The 22,534-nt window shown below is 40.7% G+C and overlaps 3 protein-coding genes and 3 non-coding genes across 10 annotated transcripts; 1 reads left to right on the forward strand and 5 right to left on the reverse strand.

Annotated features, from left to right (window-relative positions):
• Nucleotides 1–3,910: 3,910 nt before the first annotated feature.
• On the forward strand, nt 3,911–11,679 carry birc2 (baculoviral IAP repeat containing 2). Of its 5 annotated transcripts, none has more exons than XM_086308725.1 (13): nt 3,911–3,970; nt 5,333–6,163; nt 6,243–6,523; nt 7,538–7,840; nt 8,002–8,290; nt 9,040–9,139; nt 9,286–9,364; nt 9,461–9,509; nt 9,904–10,146; nt 10,257–10,355; nt 10,732–10,887; nt 10,994–11,035; nt 11,168–11,679. In XM_086308725.1, the coding sequence occupies exons 2-13, from the start codon at nt 6,070–6,072 to the stop codon at nt 11,359–11,361; spliced, it is 1,929 nt and encodes a 642-aa protein (XP_086164851.1). In that variant the 5' UTR covers nt 3,911–3,970; nt 5,333–6,069; the 3' UTR covers nt 11,362–11,679. The 5 variants fall into 5 exon arrangements, with proteins under 5 accessions (XP_086164851.1, XP_086164850.1, XP_086164849.1 ...); XM_086308724.1 differs by lacking the exon at nt 3,911–3,970 and adding an exon at nt 4,392–4,491; XM_086308723.1 differs by lacking the exon at nt 3,911–3,970 and adding an exon at nt 4,555–5,056.
• Nucleotides 11,680–13,925: 2,246 nt separating this feature from the next.
• rpl23a (ribosomal protein L23a) lies at nt 13,926–16,465 on the reverse strand. Its single transcript, XM_086308728.1, has 5 exons — nt 16,357–16,465; nt 15,231–15,411; nt 14,808–14,984; nt 14,182–14,251; nt 13,926–13,990 (listed from the first exon to the last, which is right to left on the reverse strand). The coding sequence occupies exons 1-5, from the start codon at nt 16,424–16,426 to the stop codon at nt 13,976–13,978; spliced, it is 513 nt and encodes a 170-aa protein (XP_086164854.1). The 5' UTR covers nt 16,427–16,465; the 3' UTR covers nt 13,926–13,975.
• Nucleotides 14,067–14,135, reverse strand: LOC147320620 (small nucleolar RNA SNORD42). The gene has a single exon (XR_015131347.1). It is a non-coding gene; the product is annotated as a small nucleolar RNA SNORD42 (small nucleolar RNA).
• On the reverse strand, nt 14,324–14,395 carry LOC147320621 (small nucleolar RNA Z17). The gene has a single exon (XR_015131348.1). It is a non-coding gene; the product is annotated as a small nucleolar RNA Z17 (small nucleolar RNA).
• LOC147320622 (small nucleolar RNA Z17) lies at nt 15,116–15,188 on the reverse strand. The gene has a single exon (XR_015131349.1). It is a non-coding gene; the product is annotated as a small nucleolar RNA Z17 (small nucleolar RNA).
• Nucleotides 16,466–17,064: 599 nt separating the features above from the next.
• ddx52 (DEAD (Asp-Glu-Ala-Asp) box polypeptide 52) lies at nt 17,065–21,362 on the reverse strand. The gene is made up of 15 exons (XM_086308730.1): nt 21,215–21,362; nt 20,733–20,979; nt 20,452–20,591; nt 20,116–20,301; nt 19,874–20,017; nt 19,609–19,720; nt 19,457–19,529; nt 19,128–19,331; nt 18,946–19,036; nt 18,682–18,804; nt 18,438–18,588; nt 18,279–18,354; nt 17,922–17,993; nt 17,509–17,805; nt 17,065–17,219 (listed from the first exon to the last, which is right to left on the reverse strand). Exons 1-15 carry the CDS (start codon nt 21,299–21,301, stop codon nt 17,183–17,185), a joined length of 2,040 nt encoding a protein of 679 aa, XP_086164856.1. The 5' UTR covers nt 21,302–21,362; the 3' UTR covers nt 17,065–17,182.
• Nucleotides 21,363–22,534: the final 1,172 nt, after the last annotated feature.

Raw genomic sequence — 22,534 nt, forward strand, 5'->3', positions numbered from 1 at the left:
TGTGCTGAGTTTGTATTGTACTTTTCGTACCAAACAAAATACTCTCCCTTACAGTTCTGAGGTTTTTATGTATTAAAAAACAATAAATGTAATAAACTTACTGCTTCCATAGGAATTAAGAGGGTATGAAATTCACTAGATTAACTGATCATCAGCAGGTGTGGGCACCTCTATAAAAGCAGACGTTTTGGAGCATTCAGGTGTGTATTAACACAATGCCTAGAAGGAAAGACATCAGCAACGATCTTAAAGAAGCGGTTGTTGCTGCGCATCCATCTTAGACCGCCTTTATTTCTTGTTTTCAGTAGCAACCAATGCCTATGATTGTCCCAGAGCACATTTTGAACAACACCATGGGCATTTCACATTTCACACAGGTGGCTAGTTGTTACACTCTGGAAATGAAATGAAATGAAGGTGAGTGTTATTAACTCTCTGGGGTTGTATAAGCGGTTATAAATCATTTTGTAATGACATTATGAAAAAAGAGAAAAAACCCTCCTTTCTATTGGTGGAAAAATGTACCATGTCAACCAGTTTAACATGGTTGTTTAGGAAGAGGGGAGATTTTTGGGAGTGATGGCAGAGACGCATAGAGAGAGCAAGTTTCGAGATGTGACAGATTTGTGACGTTTAGCATGGAGTGTACAGTTAGTGTGTTGTGTTGTCTTGTGTAGTTAATATATTCGTTGTTTCGTTTTGTGTGTCAGTAAGGCACTAATGAATGTCACAAAGGTAGATTGCAATGTAAACACTGTCCCCAGGTGGATGCTGGAGACAGTGTCTGCTGCTGCCTGCATGCCTGCTGCTGTCAGGCCTGCAGGTTTTAGGCCAGATGCATTTTTAGATAAATAATTGTATATACAGTGGGGCAAAAAAGTATTTAGTCAGCCACCGATTGTGCAAGTTCCCCCACCTAAAATGATGACAGAGGTCAGTAATTTGCACCAGAGGTACACTTCAACTGTGAGAGACAGAATGTGAAAAAAAAAAAATCCATGAATCCACATGGTAGGATTTGTAAAGAATTTATTCGTAAATCAGGGTGGAAAATAAGTATTTGGTCACCTCAAACATGGAAAATCTCTGGCTCTCACAGACCTGTAACGTCTTCTGTAAGAAGCTTTTCTGTCCCCCACTCGTTACCTGTATGAATGGCACCTGTTTGAACTCATCTGTATAAAAGACACCTGTCCACAGCCTCAAACAGTCAGACTCCAAACTCCGCCATGGCCAAGACCAAAGAGCTTTCGAAGGACACCAGGAAAAGTATTGTAGACCTGCACCAGACTGGGAAGAGTGAATCTACAATAGGCAAGCAGCTTGGTGTGAAAAAATCAACTGTGGGAGCAATCATCAGAAAATGGAAGACATACAAGACCACTGATAATCTCCCTCGATCTGGGGCTCCACGCAAGATCTCATCCCGTGGGGTCAAAATGATCATGAAAACGGTGAGCAAAGATCCCAGAACCACACGGGGGGACCTGGTGAATGACCTGCAGAGAGCTGGGACCAAAGTAACAAAGGTCACCATCAGTAACACACTACAACGGCAGGGAATCAAATCCCGCAGTGCCAGACGTGTTCCGCTGCTGAAGCCAGTGCATGTCCAGGCCCGTCTGAAGTTTGCCAGAGAGCACATGGATGATACAGCAGAGGATTGGGAGAATGTCATGTGGTCAGATGAAACCAAAGTAGAACTTTTTGGTATAAACTCAACTCGTCGTGTTTGGAGGAAGAAGAATACCGAGTTGCATCCCAAGAACACCATACCTACTGTGAAGCATGGGGGTGGAAACATCATGCTATGGGGCTGTTTTTCTGCCAAGGGGACAGGACGACTGATCCGTGTTAAGGACAGAATGAATGGGGCCATGTATCGTGAGATTTTGAGCCAAAACCTTCTTCCATCAGTGAGAACTTTGAAGATGAAACGAGGCTGGGTCTTCCAACATGACAATGATCCAAAACACACCGCCCGGGCAACAAAGGAGTGGCTCCGTAAGAAGCATTTGAAAGTCCTGGAGTGGCCTAGCCAGTCTCCAGACCTCAACCCCATAGAAAATCTGTGGCGGGAGTTGAAAGTCCGTGTTGCTCGGCGACAGCCCCAAAACATCACTGCTCTCGAGAAGATCTGCATGGAGGAATGGGCCAAAATACCAGCTACTGTGTGTGCAAACCTGGTAAAGACCTATAGTAAACGTTTGACCTCTGTTATTGCCAACAAAGGTTATGTTACAAAGTATTGAGTTGTATTTTTGTTATTGACCAAATAGTTATTTTCCACCCTAATTTACGAATAAATTCTTTACAAATCCTACCATGTGGATTCATGGATTTTTTTTTTTCACATTCTGTCTCTCACAGTTGAAGTGTACCTCTGGTGCAAATTACTGACCTCTGTCATCATTTTAGGTGGGGGAACTTGCACAATCGGTGGCTGACTAAATACTTTTTTGCCCCACTGTAACTTTGTTTACAAAATGTGTACATAGGTTTTCATAATTTATTATTTATTATTGCATTTCAAGTTATGAAAATAATTTGCTAACTATTACTAGGATTTGTTTTTTGTGTGATTTCAGATCAGTTGGGATAATACAGTATGTCAATGGAAAAATAACTGTAAATTCAGACATGTGAGATTGAGCTGAAAACAATGATACCAAGCAAGGCAAGGTAAAATAAATAAATAAATACATAAATAGAGAAAACAATTTGAAGATAAAAATACAAATGTAAAACCAAAAGTAGCCAAAAATCACCAATTATACCCTGGACCTCAGAAGGTTAACTCAAAAAAAATAAATCATCGGGTATAAATTGTTGTTCATGACTTGTGCAGGTTTCTGACATTTTGTGTAAAATTACACATGTAACAATCTGATTTTATTTTTTTTTAACAAACAAAGTATGAAACTTAAGTTAGAATTGTTTTTTGACTTGTATTTGTAAATGAACCGCCCCATGTTGTGGAGCTTTCTGGATTTTACATTTATTGGGCTACATATTTATTTATTATACAGGCTATACGATACATATCACATGTGAATTTGGATTTTATGTCACTGAAATGTTTAATTATGTGGGCTACAGAAAATAATTACATTATGGACTATATTTACCACCCAATTTGATTTCCATGCCATCCTCATGCCACACTAAGAACATTTCTCCAGGTCTGCCCTTGTGAAACATTGGAGTTGACAAAGGGTTTTGTTTCTTTCTTTCTTTTTTTAACCATAAAAGACACATTAATGGCAACTCATTCCACTTCATAACAACTGGCAACACAGATGCTATCAACCATCCAACCCACAGCCATGAGCATTGTGCATGCTCCTCTTGTGCTTACATGGGTGGGCACTCCAGCTTCTTCCTACAGCCTAAAGAGGTGTGTGTGTGTGTGTGTGTGTGTGTGTGTGTGTGTGTGTGTGTGTGTGTGTGTGTGTGTGTGTGTGTGTGTGTGTGAGAGAGAGAGAGAGAGAGAATATGTGTATGAAAGATTGCCTAACTGGCAACCTGTACAGGATGTTAAATACAATAAAAAAAGATTAGAAAACATTTTTTTTTTTATGTATAAATACTTAAATGGTGATTTTAAGCTGCTTGATCACTCAGTTATTGAATCAACACCACTGTCAAGTGTACTTGCTTTGTCTCAGACAGCATTTGGGGCTGTCTCGATTCTCGGTACATTAATGTGTTAAGCAAATTTCCCCCAAGGGGGGGGGGGGGGGATTTGCAGAACAGTGAAACCTTTATTCATACTGAAATTTTAAATTATTCAGAAAAACAAAGACTTTGCCGTTGAAGGGAAATTTGACGAAATTTTAAGAACTTCACGCTGTGACTTGTGGGGGCGTGGTGTGAAGGGAAAGCCCGACCCACATGCATTCAGTCATTCACGGGTTTAAAATGATTCACTGCATCGAAACGACTGCCTTGTGTTCACCAAGCCCTCTATGTAAGTATCTCATTTAATGGAATTTTTAAAAATGATTTTTATTTTAATCTAATAATCCTAAAATGTGACAAGATTTAAACTTGTGTCAGACTGTTGTTGGATTACGAATCTCCTGTAAATGTAAGAACATTTCTATATTTTTAATTCATCCACGAAGTCTTACATAAAAAGGTGAGTAGTATTAATAAACTAGCTCATGTAATGTGGCTCTTTTTGTGTTGTTTAATGTGAGCTGACACAAAAACTGATTACTGTAGGGTCTGTTAGTGTATCAGTGGATTTTTAGTGGATTTTATCAGTGAAATACGAGCGAGAACATTTTTGACACAAAACATGCCGTTTTTAGTTTGTTATCCATCCAACGTGGCGACCTTTGGGACCCCAAGCACGACTTTCGGATGTAGGGACTTACCTGTGGGATATCTTATCGATTCATTCATATTTTGGTTCGTTTTAACCGGAAGTAAACTCGTGGGGGCGTGACCATAATTTTCGGGACTTTCCGAGCATATTGGAAAGCGGTGAGTTAGCACAACAGTGGAAAGGACATATCACGCCACGTTGCTAATAACGTACCGTCTGGCGTTTTGCGTCACGGACATCAGCTAGTTTTTATTTCCCTTCCTCAGTGTTGTGGCCCCGCGCGTTAACGAAGCGGAAAGTGACTGCAATTCATGTTAGCAGCCGTTAGCATTAGCAAGCTAACGCCCGTTGCAAAGCTTATAATCATATCTTTCTTTAGCTGCTTGCTAACCGTGCGTTTTGGTTCATACTTTGATTGTGCGAAAAAAAAATGTAAATAAACCAAGTGCCCTCCTAACCTGACATGTTAATTGTTAGGACACATTAAATGGCTAAGACAGGAACTCTGTTGCGTAATTACAGACAGCTGGTGTGGAAAGTACCTGGCGGAAATACCGTACCTGCCACTGCAGTTTACAGCAAGTCTTATCCCTTTTCTCCAAGAATGAGAGCCCACGTTTGAATGCGGGCTCTCCTTGTCAATCTTCGCACTTTCAGTTTTGATTTATTAAGAAGTCAGTGTCAGGTGGGTTATAGGATCGCTCCAGCGATTTTCACATGAAGGTCAGTAGATCTGTCACAAGGTCTAGCTGCCATTTGTTGTGTAATGGTTTTGCTCCGAAACTGCTCTCGAAAGTGACAGGAATCGATCCTAATTTTATGTTTCAAATATATCACTTTGGAGACTTAAGCTTTAGCATCAAAACAGTTTGACATTTGTTTCTGTGACCTGCCGTGTAATTTTATATCAACTGAGCCTGCAAGATTTTCACTGCTGAAATGGCCATGAAACATAACTACAGCATGTCTTATGTATGTTTTTTTTCTTGTCATTTACAGATTCTGCTGATATAAAGGAGGCACTCGTGTTACCCCTGGAGGATTAATTTTTTTTAGTGTTTTGTTTTTATTGAATTATGAACCCTTAAACACCCCCAAAAAGGGATGTCCAAGATGGGGGGAGGGGTTTGAGAGCAGGAATTCCTTGGTCTGTGTGTGTGTGTGTGTGTGTACACATCTGCTAGAGGCAAATTTTTAACATGTTTTGTTTGTTCGCATAACCATATGCTATATGTTTGAGTTGGAGCGGTTTGGTGGCATGTCAGATATGTGTTTCCTAAGCGTGCATAACGATCCTGGGTGATGTCATGTTTACGTGTGCATTTTACTCACCCTGTGTCATTACTGCAGAGGATGGATTTTGTTTGACGTTCATCTGCGTTAACTGTGGCTAAAAGAGAGATGCTGACATTTAGGCAGTTAAATGTTTAGGTTCAGGTGTACCTCTTTGCTAGGCATAGGTAATATGCATGCAAGTAAAGATTGCATCATGGTTGTGGTGAAACTAAGATTTTTTTTTTTTTTTTTTTTTTTTTTTGCACAAGAGCTCTTAAGCTTTAATTATCTTGATCTCGCTAAGAGCTCCCTCCTCTTTTGCATCCTTATCCATTCGTCTGCTTACCTCTTCGGCATTACTGAGTGTGTTTGTGTGAGAGAGCAAGACCTTGGGTTTTCTCAAACCCCTCTCCCTCAGAGGGACATCTCTTTTTCCTTATCTACTGCACTAAATTCCCAAAATGGAAACTCTTCTTCAGCTTAAAAACAATCAGTTTTTAATGGGTCTGTTTCGCAATGGGCCTCCACCTGAACTGCAATATGATAACTCCTCAGGTATATATGTACATTTTTTTCTTTTGAATTTATTTGTATCTTACCTTTGAAACTCAAACAATTTGTTTTTAATCTCTAGAGCTCTTCCGCATCTCAACCTTTGCTCGATTCCCAACATCTGCGGTCACCGAACGAAGTCTGGCGAGAGCAGGTTGGTTCTACACCGGCGTGGGTGACCGCGTGCAGTGTTTCAGATGTAACGTGACAGCTGAGGGCTGGCAGCCCGGCGACTGTCCAACAGAGAAACACAGACAGCTCTCTCCTTCCTGCTCCTTCATCCAGAGCCTCCCATCTACAGCCAACCTCCTCTCCTCTTCTCATTCCGCCTTCTCCCCTCTCCGCATTGTCCCAGCGATACCAGTAAGATCATCAATGCATGCTTTTTCAAATAAGAGTTATTACCACTCAAATTTTGGAGTCACTTAGAAATGGCTTTTTTCAAACCTGTGGTCTAGAGCAGGGGTAGGGAACTCGAGAGCTGGTGGCCAGCAGGTTTTACATGTGTCCTTGATCCAACACAGCTGATTTAAATGGCTAAATTAGCTCCTCAACATGTCTTGAAGTTCTCCAGAGGCCTGGTAATGAATTAATCATTTGATTCAGGTGTGGTAGATCTAAAACCTGCAGGACACCGGCTCTCGAGGACTAACGTTTCATACCCCTGGTCTAGAGGATCATCCTTTGTGGATTTGATCAGTCTAAAAGTTTTCTATAAAAATATAAATTATAGTAAAGAACTTGCCAGAATATTCTTGAGTCAAGAAATTAGTTATTCCATCAAGTAATTTCCAAAAACATTGAGAACTTTAACACAACTCTGTGTACTGCTACTTTCACAAACGAGCTCAGTCAGCCTTTTAGCGGTATCATTTAATGAGACTCCAATGTGGGTGGTACACCATCTTCCACATTTTCCTATTCTAATTAGAGGTAGTTTTTGGTTTTCAGTTGGTGGTAGTGGTACGCATTATTAGAACAAGAACCTTTGAGGAAGTGGGAATTTTGAGGCTCAGCTGGGCAAATTTATTGTTCTATTATCAGAACAGTTCTCAGCTGTGCTAGTATAATTGACAAAGGGTTTTTCTAATAATCAGTCACCTTTTTAACATGATGACTCACAGGCAACACAATGCCTTGTTCAAAGATGGATAGATTAGATTAAATTAATCATTTACAAGTGTTATAATCCCTTTGATGTTAGATTAAAGTAACCAGCTTTTTTTTATTTTTAAAGTTTTTCTTATTGATATGTTACATTTCTCTCAATTTCTTTTAAACAGTTATTCTTAATAGTTCTTCACAGTAAGATTAATAGATTAGTGCCCAGAGGCACTGAGCTGTCTAAGTTTTTTTTATTTTATTTTTTTTATCTAGCTTTCTGGTCCCGGCCCAGCTGCTGCTAACACAGCAGTAAGCCAAGGTGAAGAGCCTGTTGGCTACCTGAATATGGCCTTCTCTGCTCCTCCGCCCTCCAGCCCACTGAGCTCGCGAGGTGTTGAGGACATGTCCCACCAGAGACCAACATGCCACAACCCAACCATGCGCAGAGAGCAAGACCGCCTGGACACCTTCCATTCCTGGACGCTCTCAATCATCATGCCTGCTGAACTCGCCAAAGCTGGCTTCTATTACCTAGGGCAGGGCGATCGAGTGGCCTGCTTCAGTTGTGGAGGACAGGTGTGTGTGTTGTTGTTTGTACTGGGTTTATTCTGCTTAAAGCCCTTTGTTAAAACAGTTATTTTACAATATAAAAATATGAGGCAGTATTATAAAGATGGGCAACATCATTCAGACACCAAACTGATGAAGTTTGGTTTTGTCTTTCTTCCCCTTTGCAGCTAAGTAACTGGGAGCCAGGGGACAGAGCATTATCTGAACACCAGAGGCATTATCCAAACTGTCGCTTTGTCCGAGGTGACAGGGCTGACAACGTGTCGCTAGCTGGTGCAGCAGCAACTGCATCCTTAGCTGCGAATTCCCAGATGTCTTCAGGAGCCACGGTCCTCACCAATGTGTCCAACCCTGCCATGCAGCAGAGTGAGGAGAGGCTGCTCACTTTTGTTAACTGGCCATCACGTATCCCCGTCCGCCCAGAGCAGCTGGCTAAAGCTGGCTTCTACTACGTAGGTATGGATGCTGTCAAAGAGGCACACCTGTTCAGTGACCTTGACTGATTTACCTTCATTAATTGACGTGTGGAACTTTTTATTGGGAGGTTATGCTACTCATTGGCTGCTGTCTGTAAATAAGGTGCTGTATTCTTCTAAAGTGGCCAAAAAGGCAGTTAATGCTAGTTTCAATATAAAAAATTAATATGGTTGAAAAACCATATTAATTTGTATGTTTTTAGTGCCAAAGTCAGACCCTTGCACGTGTAAATCACAGATGAAAAAGTTTCGTTTGACTTTGGTCATTATAAGAAATGCTTACTAGGTGATAATGTTCCTGGAAATTTACTCAGAATCTTTCCCTTACATGAAGTGGTTGTAATGCCAGTAACTTCGGAGGGTTTTCCTGCTGTTTTTGAGGGAGTTCCACAGAAGAGTTTTTCTTATAGAGTTTCTCTGATTTCACTGGAAAGTCCTCAAATAAAATATATCAAGGGGGACACCTGGTTATAAACTCAAGTGTCATAACGAAACTAAAGCATCTAAATGTGATGAGATCAGTGCTTTCGAGCTGAAAGCAAAATGAAAGAAGTGAAAAGAAGTGTGTGTGTGTGTGTGTGTGTGTGTGTGTGTGTGTGTGTGTGTGTGTGTGTGTGTGTGTGTGTGTGTGTGTGTGTGTGTGTTGTTTTTGTTTTTCTTCCCCCCTTTCTTAAATTTGCCCAAAGCTTCTTACTGAAACTGAAAGCTCTTTGTTTGCCCCTCCTGAAGGTCGTAATGATGACGTCAAGTGTTTCTGTTGCGATGGAGGCCTGCGATGCTGGGAGTCTGGAGATGATCCATGGGTGGAACATGCTAAGTGGTTTCCTCGGTAAATACTGCTGTTGTAAAGTCGATTTGTCGTCAGTTTTATCCAGAACACAGTGTGCTGTAGAAAAGCGCTGCTTAGGCAAATGGTGTGCGTACCTGCGGTGGTTCATGAATGTTTGTATTCTTGTACCTCTTTTTTAACTGCAGGTGTGAATATTTGCTCCAGGAGAAAGGACAAGACTTTGTTCACCAGATCCAAGCTCGATTTCCTCGGCTTTTTGAGCAAGTTAGTAAAGACAAACACATCTGAGATTTAGTTCAAACATGTGGTTTGGAATGAGTCATTAAAAAAATGCTGTTTTCTCCCTTTTTTCCACAATAGCTTTTAACAAATGGAGACAATAACTCCAGAGAGTTTGTGGATCCACCAGGTGAGTTTGGAAAATGAAATTCTTTACATTTTTGAAAGGTTTGTTAAAATCTCCCCAAAAAGAATATTTAAGAAAAGAATAAACTTTATTGTCCCACATAGGATCTTTAACCAGCAAAATAAGACAAGATAAAAATGAATTCTACCATAATATACTTGCAGCAAACATTCGAGTGCACAACAATGTGATTCCGGACCTTTTAAACTGAGCAGAGTCCTTATTTAAAAGTGAAATAGATGTTGGGAGGACTGAGAGCAGAGAAACGATATAGGATTGTTAACAATTTTATGAGTCTGATGAATAAAAATGTTCTCATATTCTGATCGGAGAGACTGGTGCTCTTTGTTTTCTGTTAAAACTGAAATCCATAAATGTCTGCTTTCTCTTCACTCAGTGGTTCACCTCGGTCCTGGAGAGGAGCGGTCTGAGGATGCCGTCATGATGAACACCCCCGTGATAAAGTCTGCTTTAGAGATGGGCTTTGAGCGAAGTCTAGTCAAGCAAACGGTCCAGAGCAAAATCCTGACCAGTGGAGAGAACTACAGGACAGTCCAGGAGCTGGTCTCAGACCTGCTGAGTGCAGAAGATCAGAAAAGAGAAGAGGAGCGAGAGATGCTGGCAGAGGCAATGGCATCAGGTGGAGTTGACATTGATACTGTTCTCACTCCCTTAATTTATGGAAATGTAAAATCAAATCGGTTTAGGTGTTCCGTTGCAGTGAAATGATAATCTTTCCTTTCCTTTCAGATGGCTTCACCTTTGTGAAGAGACACCAGGCAGCTTTGATCCAACGACTAAAGAGTGTAGAGCCACTGTTTGAGCATTTAAGAGATCAGAATGTGTTGAGTATGTACATTTTTCAGCCCTCATATCTCAACAAACACAATTTTTGTCTGAATTCACATCCGTTCTTGGTTAAATAACAAATGAAAATCGGAAACATAATTTTGTCAGCAAAACCCTAATCATAGAGCCAGGGTTACATTTTTGTGATTTAAAAACATGGAGACGAAAGACCTGCACCTGGTGCCGATGCACAAACCTAGAGTGTTTGGTGTCAGGGGCAAATACTGTTAAATCAGATGGTGGATTTCTGGGTAGCCTCTGTTCTCAGTTTTAAATAAAGGTACAACATAACTTGAGGTGCAACAGTGTAATATTTTGTTGCATCTTTTATTTCAGCTGCTTAAAGTGTTTCACGTGTGCCCTTCTTTACCTGCAGGTGCTGAGGAGTATAGCGGTCTTCTGGCTCAGACATCTGCTCAGCAGCAGACTGCCAGGTTGATAGAGCTCATCCTCACAAAGGGAAATGCGGCAGCTGAGGTCTTCCGCAACTGGATTCAGAAAAATGACGTCCACTTGCTCAGAGATCTCATGGGTATGTGTGTAAGCAGTTCAAATACAGACGGGTTTGCACTGGAAACCATGACGGTGATCAAACTGTAGCTCAGTGGTTAAGTGCGTGCTGTCTTTTCTGCTTGTAGCTCAGTCGAACGAAGCTGCATCGCCAAGCCAGGATCTTTCAGGTATGTAGCCTGAAGCAGAGCTCACTGTCCTGTTAAATTGTTTTGTGTTCAACTCACTTTACTGTTTAATTACCATCTCTTCATTTACCTAATTTTTTTTTTTCTTTTTTAAAAATCTCCTTTGTATTACAGACCTCCCAATGGAGGAGCAGCTGCGGCGCCTACAGGAGGAGCGTACATGCAAGGTGTGTATGGATAAAGAGGTCAACATCGTCTTCATCCCCTGTGGACACCTGGTGGTGTGTAAAGAGTGTGCGCCATCACTGCGAAAGTGCCCGATCTGCAGAGGCCTTGTTAAAGGCACAGTTCGAACCTTTCTCTCATAAGCAGGAGATCTGCTGTCACAGTTTTATCATGTAAATCTAATTAATAGGCTACAGTTTATATTTATTGGAAAGGGTGGCAGGGTAATTGCACACCTTTTCTTTTTCCAACTTGTATGACTCACAAGTTTGTAGATTTATCTACATAACGAGATGAAGCTCGCAGACTAACCGTATCTGAAAGTGATGTAGAGTTGTAATGCTCATGCTTTTACTTATACTTTACCCTAAACTTAACAAGTCAGAAAATAGATGAAAACACAATGTTCAGTGCAATCTGTCTACAAATGACATGCTTGAATTTTAATAAAACAATCACTTTCAGAGTTGCATCTGTTATTGTGGTCTTTTCATTCATGCAGTAGATGTGTTTGCTACTGAGATAAAAAGGCACCTTTCTTTTAAATCATGGATTCTATCAAGCCCGATGATGATAGCTGTTAAACAACGATCATGACTGTAGTGGCATTGCTTTCACTGCTGTTGATATATTAATTGTCCTAGTTTGTCAAACATTAACCTGCATGTGCCAAAGAAAGTGTCAGTGCAAGCTGAGTGCCATATGTTCACTCTTTAAATTAAGCCACAAAGAGAAACTGCATCAGATGATTACAGGGGAGTCATGTACAGTAGGTTGATGCTTTCAATACAGAAGTAAAGAAAGTACTGTGATTGTCTGGTGACAGGAACAATTACAGAGGGCATAGATCAAAATGTCCTCAGTCTCTTCAGCAGCATGACAAAACAATAACAAATAATGCAACAAATCAAATAATTGATTAAAAACTAAATACTGTCAAATTCATGGCTAAAGAAAGTGTAATTGTTCAAATAGCATATTGTCCTGTTTAGACATAGAAAGAAATTGTCACCATGATGTGTTTTTTCAAGTGTAACATTTCTGTATAGACCAGACACAGACTGATTCCCAGAGTGAGTCTGCAGCACTTTGGCTCTGCACACATGCTTCTGGGATTCATGGCGTTCACTGAGCGTGCTGCTCATGGTGAAGTTCACACTCCCAAGAATCCTGTCATCTGTAGTCAAATTTATTATTAAAAACAAGCACAGCTGTGACAGCAAGGTATAAATGATGAACCATTCAGCTAGCTACAATTAAAGATTTTCTACATAGTGTACATAACACTATGTACACTATATATGCGATGTTTGGGTTACAGGAAGCATTGTGGGGGTGTGTACAAGGGCATCGTAATAAAATATAATAAATAATTAAGGGTGGAAGGGCTATGGTCGTTGAATGATGGAAATTGCACATCTGCCAAAATATTGCACGGAAACAAAAAGAAACACCCACAAAACAACATAATAAATAGCAAGTAGCAGCAACAGAATGATTGTAAAAAAAACCTCTTAATTTGCATTTATGGTTCTGAGAGCCCATGGGTAAAAGTTGTACTTGAGTCTGTTGGTTTTGCACCTAATGAATCGGAACCTTTTTCCAGAGGGCAGGATGTTGAAGAAGTGGTGGTTAGGATGGAGGTGGTCTTTTATAATTGCCCAGGCTCTGGAGAGACATCTAGAGCCAACAATGGAGTCCAGGGTGGAGAGTGGACAGCCGATCATCTTCTCTGCAGTTCTGATGACCCTCTTTATTCTCTTTTTATCGGCTGTTGTACAAGCAGTGTACCACACGGGGATAGTGTGCACCAGCACACTTTCGATTGTGGCTCAATAGAAATACCGTATTAGGTCAGTCTGCAGCCTTTCAAATCTCAGAACCCTCAGGAAATGGGAAGCGCTGTTGGGCTTTCTTCACCAGGGCTGATGTGTTTGTGGTCCTCAAATATGTGGGTACCAAGGAACTTAAAAGAGGATACCCTCTCCATGCAGTCACCCTTTATGGATAGGGGAGGGAGATCGGCTTTTGGGATGCAGTCGCTGGTGCAGATGGTGTATAGGAGAGGACTCGGCACACATCCCTGTGGTGAGCCATTGCTGAGTGAAAGGGTGGTTGACTGATTGTGATACTTCTGTGTGTACCGCCACAATGTGCAACAATGCCTTGTCACACTCTTTTGCTGTGGAGTGAACCAGGAATGGGTGAGCACTGCTAATATTATGTATAACTGACAAATATTTAAACTGAAAATAGAGCAAGCAGATGTTTAAATCACAAATTTCCCCTCTTCTTACTGTTCTTTTGTGCTCCAAAAATATCATTAACATGTATAAACTTTTATAAAATGCGTAAATACAGTCAGTAATCTCAAACTCGCTATCAGGAGAGCTTAAACTAATAAATTTAGCAGGTTCTCATCGTCATCAAAGCAGATTTGTACTAAAAAAACTAAAATTAGAAACTGCTATCAAATGTAAGTGTTGGCATAAAAAAGGGATCACAGCCAATCGCTCACAGGTTGATAATTAAATGTAAGTGCTTAGATAAGCACTGATTATTTCCTATGCTGGAGAAAAGTGCATGCATTTCACTTTCAGGATGGAGCAGTATTTCCACAGCTTAACTGAATCATAATTACAATAACTCAAGTGTTTGTCAAAGGTGTAAATTACACTCCAAAAAACACACAAGATGACTGAAGAGCTTGTTTATACAAATATTTATTTTTATTCCACAAGTCTCTTCGACTGCTGTTTAGATGATGCCAATCTGCAAATAAAATAAAAAAGGATATTAATTACACAATGTTCATCAACAGAGTCGTCACATCTGTATCTGCACTGTTTTGCATCAGTGGTTCCTTTGAATGCATCACAGACATTCAGAGCAAATATAAAGTTTACATCACATGCACATGACTGATATGGCTTCAGAAAGTCAACAGCGGAATAAAGGCTCACCTTGTTTGCAACATCCAACGCATCGTAATCAGGTGCGAGACGGACGTACGCCTTCTTCTCACCATCAGGCCTGCACATAAAGGCATGTTTATTCACTACTGCTCACTACAAACATGTTTAGAATGTTTTTTGTTTTTAGATTGGTGCATCAGAAGTTTAAAAAACTGGAATCATGCTTTTTCATACTTTGATCGCTATTACCATCATGTGCACCAAATTGGCTGTTATTGGCTGTCAGATGTGGCAAATTCAAATTCATTACTGGGACATAGATGGACAGATATCAGGCAAATCATTTACCAGAAGGCTAAAACAAATTATACACACACACACACACACACACACACACACACACAGTCATTTCAATGCTATACAAAATTAATGGGTAAAAAAGGGTCCCATGACCCCCTCCACAATAACATCGGTTGGAAATCTTCCTGTAATATCCTGATGTGTTGGTTTGTCTTGTTTTCAGCACATCCACTTAAATGTCATATTTATCCAGATACTTGCACAGCGTATGATGAGTATATATGAAGTCAATGCTTCCTTCATGGGAAAGTGTAAAGGACTGAAAAGGTCTGTATGAAGTTGGCTTTCGGCTCAGCCTGTGTGAGGATTTCTACCTGATGAGTGTGTTGACTTTGGCGACGTCAATGTCGTACAGCTTCTTGACAGCGTGCTTGATCTGATGTTTGTTGGCCTTGACATCCACAATGAACACAAGTGTGTTGTTATCTTCAATTTTCTTCATAGCAGACTCTGTTGTCAAGGGGAACTTGATGATGGCATAGTGATCCAACCTATAAAATAAAATGCATAAGTTCTTTGGTCAGAGGTCCTCACTTAATTTCAAAGTCTCTACAATATAATTAAAGGTTAACTGCTTATTAACTATTGCTCACTACAAACATGTTATAAAAAATTTAAGATTGGTGCATCAGAAGTTTAAAAAAACTGGAATCATGCTTTTTCATGCTTTGATCGCTATTACCATCATGTGCACCAAGGTCCATGTTTGTGACCTGCGTGAACTGTTTGTAACTCACTTGTTCCTGCGAGGAGCACTCTTGCGGGGATATTTGGGCTGTCTGCGGAGACGGAGGGTTTTAGGGCGACGGAAGGTGGGAGAAGTCCTGACTTTCTTCTTCCTGTGGCTGTGTACGCCTTTCAGCACAGCCTTCTTGGCCTTCAGAGCCTTTGACTTGGCCTCAGTCTTGGCAGGGACAGCTATGATTGGGAGAAAAGAAAGTTACCACTATTAGACAGTGGTTCATTATTCTAGGCTTTGTCAATATGGCAAAGAACACTTTGGAAAATATCACAGCACTGTCAAGTCAACCTGTGGCCCACATACCACATACAATGTACACAGCAGGTCATCTACTGAATACTGTAATGATTTGTAGCTGATCCAGTGAAAGCCACATTTACACTGACACAAATACTAAAATAAGCATTATATACAAATGAAGCTGAATGGATCTGCCTCACAGCTATTTCAAAGTTAGACAGTACTTGCATTGAATCATGATCTTAAGATACATGTGCTTAAAAGACATGGGAGTTTACTTCTTACTGCTCAGTATGCACACAACCATATCTGCCGTCCACACAGTATTAACACCCAGAAGGCAGATTACTAGCACACCAACACGCTCTCAGGGTTTTTTACGTTACAGGAAGTATCGCTGACTACAACAGCTAAAACTTCAACAGTCAAATTTTCAATAATATCAAAGAAATTTAGAGATGCTCTCACGCGCTGCTAATGCAACGTTTTAAAGCCTGCTCAGGCCATTGCTAACATGAGCTAAAACACCTAATCCGCAGACATATCTGAGTTAATGAAGCCATAATGAGATGAACTAGCTAAGCCGTGTCCATAAGAGACAACTTAACAAGAAAACATTAGATAAATGTAACTGTAAACACATGCGATTTCATCAACAGCGGCTTGATTTAGCTTAGCTTAGCCAGCATCACGTTACAGTCTACATGCCGGACCCACACTCTTGAGATATCCACATATTTACAGCTCTGACAGCAATAACTTGAGCTCAAACAAAACAATTTCACTATATTCCTTTATACCGTACACATACGGTATAAATAGAGGCACCAAGTCAACTAAAATATACGATTTATTCATTCAAAACTGGTAGATTCACGAACCTTCCTTCTTCACCTTCGGTGCCATGTTGAGAAAGGAAGACTGAACGGGGTTTCCTGCGGTATATTGCATGGGCGAGATCTCATAGCAAATGTATCGCGATAGTTCGGAAATTTGCTTTTTTGCTATCACATTGATGAAAAGTTGCTCCGAAAATACTTTGTTTGCATGACTCTCAAATTTATTACAATAATCTTTTCTTTCTTTATATAAATTCATGAAAAAATAATTATGTAATTAGATAAACATATCTCCCCTCTCTTTAAGCACTAGACTGTTGTTACAGTGCTGTATGTGTAATTATTGAAGGAAAATAGGTTTCAGTTAGGTTTCAACAGTTTGGACTGGCAAGAAATATATTTCAAATTTTATATATAAAGACATTTATATTTATAAAGAAATTTCGCCTGATTTAATAACAGTTATTATATCTGTGTGTATGAATACCCATTTTTTTTAAAGTTACCCTTAAAGTATTAATCGAACACTAAAAAAAAGTCTGGTGAAGGGTTGAACAGAAATGGTACATTTTAGGGCACCGTCTGTTATAGCTGGCCCTCAAGAGTACAATAACTTACAGTTTATAGTTTATTTCTAATCAAAAATACCCAGTTGCTATTTAATGTACTTTCACAGTCATCATCTTTATTAACAAATATACAAAATTCTGTTCAGTCAGGTGAACAAATGTAATAAAATGCCAAAAAAAGTTTATACACATATAAAAGTTTATTTTATACTCTCATATTACAAAGCAGAAATGTAAAGGTTGGCAATAAATCAGACTGCAAATGCATCTTCTCATCAGTCCATCTGCATCGCACTCCTCTAGTCTGCCTTCAGCTTAGTTTTCTTCCCCTTTTTCCTGTTGAAGAAGAAAGAATGAATATTAGAAATATTTTTATTCAAGTGGGTTCAATTTCTGGCTCCATACAGGCCTCTGTGATATATTTGACAATAATGTTTCCTACTTTCAACTTTTCACAGATTTTCACTTTAATGGTATGCTAAGGAAATTGGTTTATGTTGTGTACAGAGTCATTTATCATATATGTATGGGTTTTGTTTTTGTTTTTTTTACATAACAGAGTTTGATAAGATTGCAGTTTGTAGTTTATTGGACTGGATAAATGTGCATGAAAGTCCTTCCCCACCTTTGTAACTTGGTTCCTGAAGTCTCTGTTGTTGTTTTCTGAGACACTTTCTTGTGTTTTTCTTTTCCTTCTTTCTGTGTTTTATTTCCTTTCTTCAGCCCCTGTCCTTTTGTCTTCTTTTCCTCTTTCTCCTGGTGTGATGTTGTTTGAGCTCCGTTTTCTCCTTTCTGCTCTCCTCTCGCTGCTCGCTTGTTTCCTTTTTTCTGATCTTTGCCTTTGGTCTTCATTAAGAAGCGAGGAGTTGTGCAAATGGTGCTTCTCTTGGGAGGTTTCTTCTCAAGTCTCCGCTTTACTTTGCTAAACAAAAAGATAACGACCAGACCGCTCTTACCAAAACTCAACAGGGAGCAATTAAGCATTAAATCAAAGGAAACATTTCTGTAAATGTGCAGGCAATCATGGAGCTTTCTTACCTGTGTATTTTCTTGAAACCAACCATGTAGTCTGGTACAGGACAGCCCGCTTGTTTTATAACATTAGCAATGCTGTTAAAGAGAAGCATAGGGGAAAAAAAGGAAAAACTACAGGCTCAGTATTTAAATTCAAGGTGCTTTAAAAATAAATTAATGGCAAGAAGTGACCTAAACTTGCAATCATTGTGCTGCAGTGAAATTATTTTATTAAAAAAAAGCAACACCAACGATAGAGACCAAGAACCAAATAGGATGGTCCATGGAAAATCCAGAAAATCCTTTTAAATTGTGTGTTAACAGCTGGATATGGGTTTGAATGAAGAAAAAAAAAACTAACTCAGTTTGCTCTTTTCCTACCTGCGCAACAGAGGTTTGTCATTCTCTGTGAAGAAGGTGACGGCCTTCCCCTGATGTCCAGCTCTCCCAGTACGACCTGACAGACACAGAGTGTGATATGCGTCAAAGACAAAGTGGAAACATCAGGCTGATTATTTGTGGATCACTGTCCAAACCAACCAATGCGATGGATGTACTCCACAGCGCTGGTAGGGAAGTCGTAGTTGAGTACGAGGTTTACGCCTTTGAAGTCGATTCCTCTGGCGAGCAGAGCGGTGCAGATCAACACCCAAATCTTCCCGGAGCGGAAACTGTTCACCACGTTGTCTCTCTGACACATAGGAGCAAACGATGAGGACGAGAGCACTCAATAAATAAACTGAAATGGAAATAAATGACAGGAGTGGTAGGTGTGTTGATGTACCTGCTGCTGTGTGCGGTCTGCGTGGATTACATCCACGTTGATGCCTTCATACACCAGCTCATGGAAAAGCTCCCGTGCCCTTTCTATAGTCTGAACAAACACCAGCATGGGCGGCAGGAAGCCCTGAAACACAGAAAAGAGGACTCTTTTATTTTATCTTAGCTTGTAAGATAAAATAATCAGAAATTAGAAATGATTTAAACGGGTGTTTATGCAATAACCACTAATAAATCTGTTCTATTTGAAATCAAGTAAGCTCCTTACTTTTTTGATGATATCCCTCATTGCCACAAGCTTGCCATTCTCTGTCCCGACAAACAGCAGCTGCTGATCTACTGTATCCACAGCTGTATTTCTAAAAAAGATGAAACACCCATGTTTCTATTGTGACAAAAAAAGAAGGCATGAATTTGCTGCAGTAAGCAGTTCTTCAGCTAGAGCCGTACCTGTGCCCGATGTTTACAGAAACCAGGTTGTCGAGGTTCAGGCGGCACCACTGTTCTACATCTGCCGTGCAAGTGGCGCTGAAGAAAGCCCTGCGCACCTTTGGACCGGAGCAGGCCAGAAAAATGGTGGCCAGCTGCTCTCTGAAGCCCGTCTTGCCGTCTTCAAACAGCTTATCGGACTCATCGACAATCAGCCACTCCACACTGAAAAGCAACACCCAGAACATCATCGATCTGTCTTCTTTTTTATTTTTTTTTAAGTAATAAAGAGACAAATAGAGTGGGTACGACACACAAAAACCATCAGATTTGAGCAGATCAAATGTCACCTGCTGAGATCGACAGCTGGAGGATCCTGCTTGAGAAGGAAGATGAGTCTGTTTGGAGTACTGACGAGTATATCTGCACACAGAAACGTCAGGAGTTAAAAGCCAGTGAGATTTACTTATTTTTCTTCCCCTATGAACCAACGATCTCTTACCGTATTTTTTGTTTGACTGTGGTCCGTATTTCTTAGCCGCTAGTGACGCTTTGTCTATGATGTGAACTCTAAACCCGACTCCCTCTGACAGACGGAGCAGCTCTCTGTAGGTCTGAACACAATTCAACAACAATGACCAAATACTGCTGAAAACACAGGAAGTCAGTCACTTATCATCCTTTATCTATCACCAGCTGCTGTTGTTCACATCAGGAAAGGCCTCCTTACTTTTTAAACAGATCACTTTCTAATTTATGGTGCATACCTGGCTGGCCAGCTCTCTGGTTGGGGAGATGATCACACCTCTGAAGCCCTGATTGGCTGGCTGCTGCAGCTGAGCGAGCAGTGGGAGGCAGAAAGCCAAAGTCTTCCCAGATCCCGTGGGAGCGCAGGCCAGCAGCTCCCGACCCTGACAGACAAACCAAACCAAGAGTGAAACCCTCAGAAAAATCACCGTCTGTGCACTAATCCCAAATCAAAGAAATGAGGACGAGCGTGCGTGCTTACATGCATCATGAGGGGCATCGCCTGCATCTGTATCGGCGTTGGGGAACTGAGCCCGGCGTCTCTGAGGTTCTGAAGGACACGCGGGTTGAGGCGATACTCGGACAGCAGCTCCTCGAATGTGCACACAGGGTCAGGTATGTCACAGCCGTGCACATTTATGCGGTTTTGGGCGCGAATACGATTGACCTAGAATGAAAGAGAAATACCTTTTTCGATGGCGGATAGGGGGACAGCAGTAGTTCTGCACAGCATTTCACCACTAAGAAGAAGTTTTAAAATGTATCAGAATCTCTTTATTTTACTTCTTTGTGCTATAAAATGTAGCCCAGTAAGGACCTTTTCCTGATGAAGATGCTTCAGCCTCTTCAACGAAGATTTCTCCTTCCCGTCACTCGGCAGGTTTTGGATCTTTCTGTCCAAAGAAGAGGTCCAGGTGATGCCAGTTCCCTGCGTCTCTTTCAGCAGTTCACCGCCAGCTTCAGCCAGACAGAAGACATCAAACAGGAGTGAACAGCTAGATCATGTTCATTCTAAACGTCACTCGAAATTTTTGTAATAACAAGGTTTCCATAGTGAACACTTTAAAACTGCAACCTTTACTACTACAACTTCTTTACCTTTCACCTCCGCTTGGTTGCTTTTGGTCTTTTTCTTCTTCTTTTTGGTCCTCACTTCTCTCTCCTCCTCTTTGCGCTTTCTTTTGCCTCCTATGTCGGAATCTCCGTCTTCACTTCCCTCATATTCTTCCCTGCCCTCCTCTTCCTCCTGTGCCTGGGTCCAGCTCTGGGCTCCATTGGCAGTGGCAAAATAATCAATCGCAGAGAGAGGATCGGGAGAAGCTTCTTCTGAGTGACTCCTCACGGGCTACAAAATAAAACGATACACAAGCGTGTGTGTACATGTATGTGTGAGTGTTACGGTTGTACAATTCTTCAAATACATGTATTAAGCACAACAACTTGCCTAAAACGTTATACTCCTACACAAGCAGGACAGCAAAACTCGAGGTTAGCTAAAATGCATTAAACCATAGCGATTCGTTAACAGCAGCATGAACTGTTTTCATCCAGTACGTCATCAGCTACACTATAAAGCTTACCTTAAACCGAGCGGCGTCCTGACCAAACCTCTTCAGGTCAAATCTAGCCCCAACTCCGAGTTTCCGAAACAACTCGAACGCGTCCATTTCTACAACAGCGTGGTGTGCCCCGATCAGGCATCACTAATCAACATCCGGATCATCCACCTCTCGCGCCCCCTATTGGGGGCTGTGAGTGTTACAGCGAGTGAGGCAACTTTACACTAATTATTCTCGTGTGTGTGTGTATATATATATATAAACCATATTATCCCAATTCTGGCCGATTTAGAAGAAAATTGTGTAAGAGTTGCTTCTTCAAGGATTTTCTTTATTTGTTACAATTCATAATCATACAATCACAGGTCAACCACGTGACCTGTGAAAGTGACACTAACAGATGAACATGATTCAACAATCTGAAAGTACTAACTTTACTGTTTTACTTCCATGGTGTTGTGAACAGCTGTTCAAAGCAACTGCCACTCATTCTGAGGACTATAATAAAGATGCTCTCCTGATATCTTGAAGTGGACTAAAAACTAACACTTCTGCACAGGACTGTATTTGATGAAACTTTAGAGTAGAGCGTATCTCATACATTCTGATTTTTGCAGTAGCAACCTTTAAGGTTGGATAGTGACCCAAAGTAGCAATTTTTTTTATTTTATTTTTTTTATGTAACATCAAATCACAATTTTTTTATACACTTTAAATTTTAAGGTATCAAATGGTAAGCTCTCAAAGGATGCCCCGATGAGTAAGCACTTGGCAACAGTAGGAAAAGCTCCCTTTTAACAGTAAGAAACCTCCAGCAGAATCAGGCTCAGGAAAGGGCAGCCATCTGCTGCAACAGGCTGGGGGTGAGGGGCAGGGAGACAAAACAAAAAGTACACTATGGAAGAGAGCCAGATTAATAATTAAATATACAGTGTGAAGAAGAAATGCTTAGTGCATCATGGTAAATCCCCCAGCAGCCTGATCCAGCCCGAATCTTAAAAGCAGAGAGGATGCCTGTCTCCTGAATCCAAACTGGGAGCTGGTTCCACAGAAGAGGGGCCTGAAAGCTGAAGACTGCCTCCCATTCTACTTTTAAATATCCTAAGAACCACAAGTAAGCCTGCATTCTCAGAACTAAGCGCTCTATTGGAGCATTATAGGTCTGTAAAATGGGCCCGATTATTTAAGACCTAGTATGTGAGGAGAAGAACTCTAAATTTGAATCTGGATTTAACAGGGAGCCAGTGAAGAGAAGCCAATATGGGAGAAATGTGCTCTCCCTCCCTCCCTCTCCGGAGCATTTTGGATCAACTGAAGGCTTCAGTTCAGTACATTTCTTGG

This window comes from Aulonocara sp. 'chitande type north' Nkhata Bay, linkage group LG10 (assembly GCF_057382095.1).
Source record: "Aulonocara sp. 'chitande type north' Nkhata Bay isolate Kocher_YH1m ecotype deep benthic linkage group LG10, A_spYH_male_GT1.1, whole genome shotgun sequence".
In the NCBI taxonomy this organism is placed as follows: Eukaryota; Metazoa; Chordata; class Actinopteri; order Cichliformes; family Cichlidae; genus Aulonocara; species Aulonocara sp. 'chitande type north' Nkhata Bay.

Bases quoted from the DNA above. Each gene is read 5' to 3' on its own strand.
- birc2 (XM_086308725.1), top strand. From the start codon at position 6,070: ATGGAAACTCTTCTTCAGCTTAAAAACAATCAGTTTTTAATGGGTCTG. The intron at 6,524-7,537 runs GTAAGATCATCA...TTTTTTATCTAG, and splicing joins GCATTGTCCCAGCGATACCA to CTTTCTGGTCCCGGCCCAGC. The intron at 9,140-9,285 runs GTAAATACTGCT...TTTTAACTGCAG, and splicing joins CATGCTAAGTGGTTTCCTCG to GTGTGAATATTTGCTCCAGG.
- rpl23a (XM_086308728.1), bottom strand. From the start codon at position 16,426: ATGCAATATACCGCAGGAAACCCCGTTCAGTCTTCCTTTCTCAACATG. The intron at 15,412-16,356 runs GTTCGTGAATCT...TCCCAATCATAG, and splicing joins ACCGAAGGTGAAGAAGGAAG to CTGTCCCTGCCAAGACTGAG. The intron at 14,985-15,230 runs GTGAGTTACAAA...TTTATTTTATAG, and splicing joins AGTGCTCCTCGCAGGAACAA to GTTGGATCACTATGCCATCA.
- ddx52 (XM_086308730.1), bottom strand. From the start codon at position 21,301: ATGGACGCGTTCGAGTTGTTTCGGAAACTCGGAGTTGGGGCTAGATTT. The intron at 17,994-18,278 runs GTAGGAAAAGAG...TCTCTTTAACAG, and splicing joins GACAAACCTCTGTTGCGCAG to CATTGCTAATGTTATAAAAC. The intron at 17,806-17,921 runs GTAAGAAAGCTC...CTTTTTGTTTAG, and splicing joins GGTTTCAAGAAAATACACAG to CAAAGTAAAGCGGAGACTTG.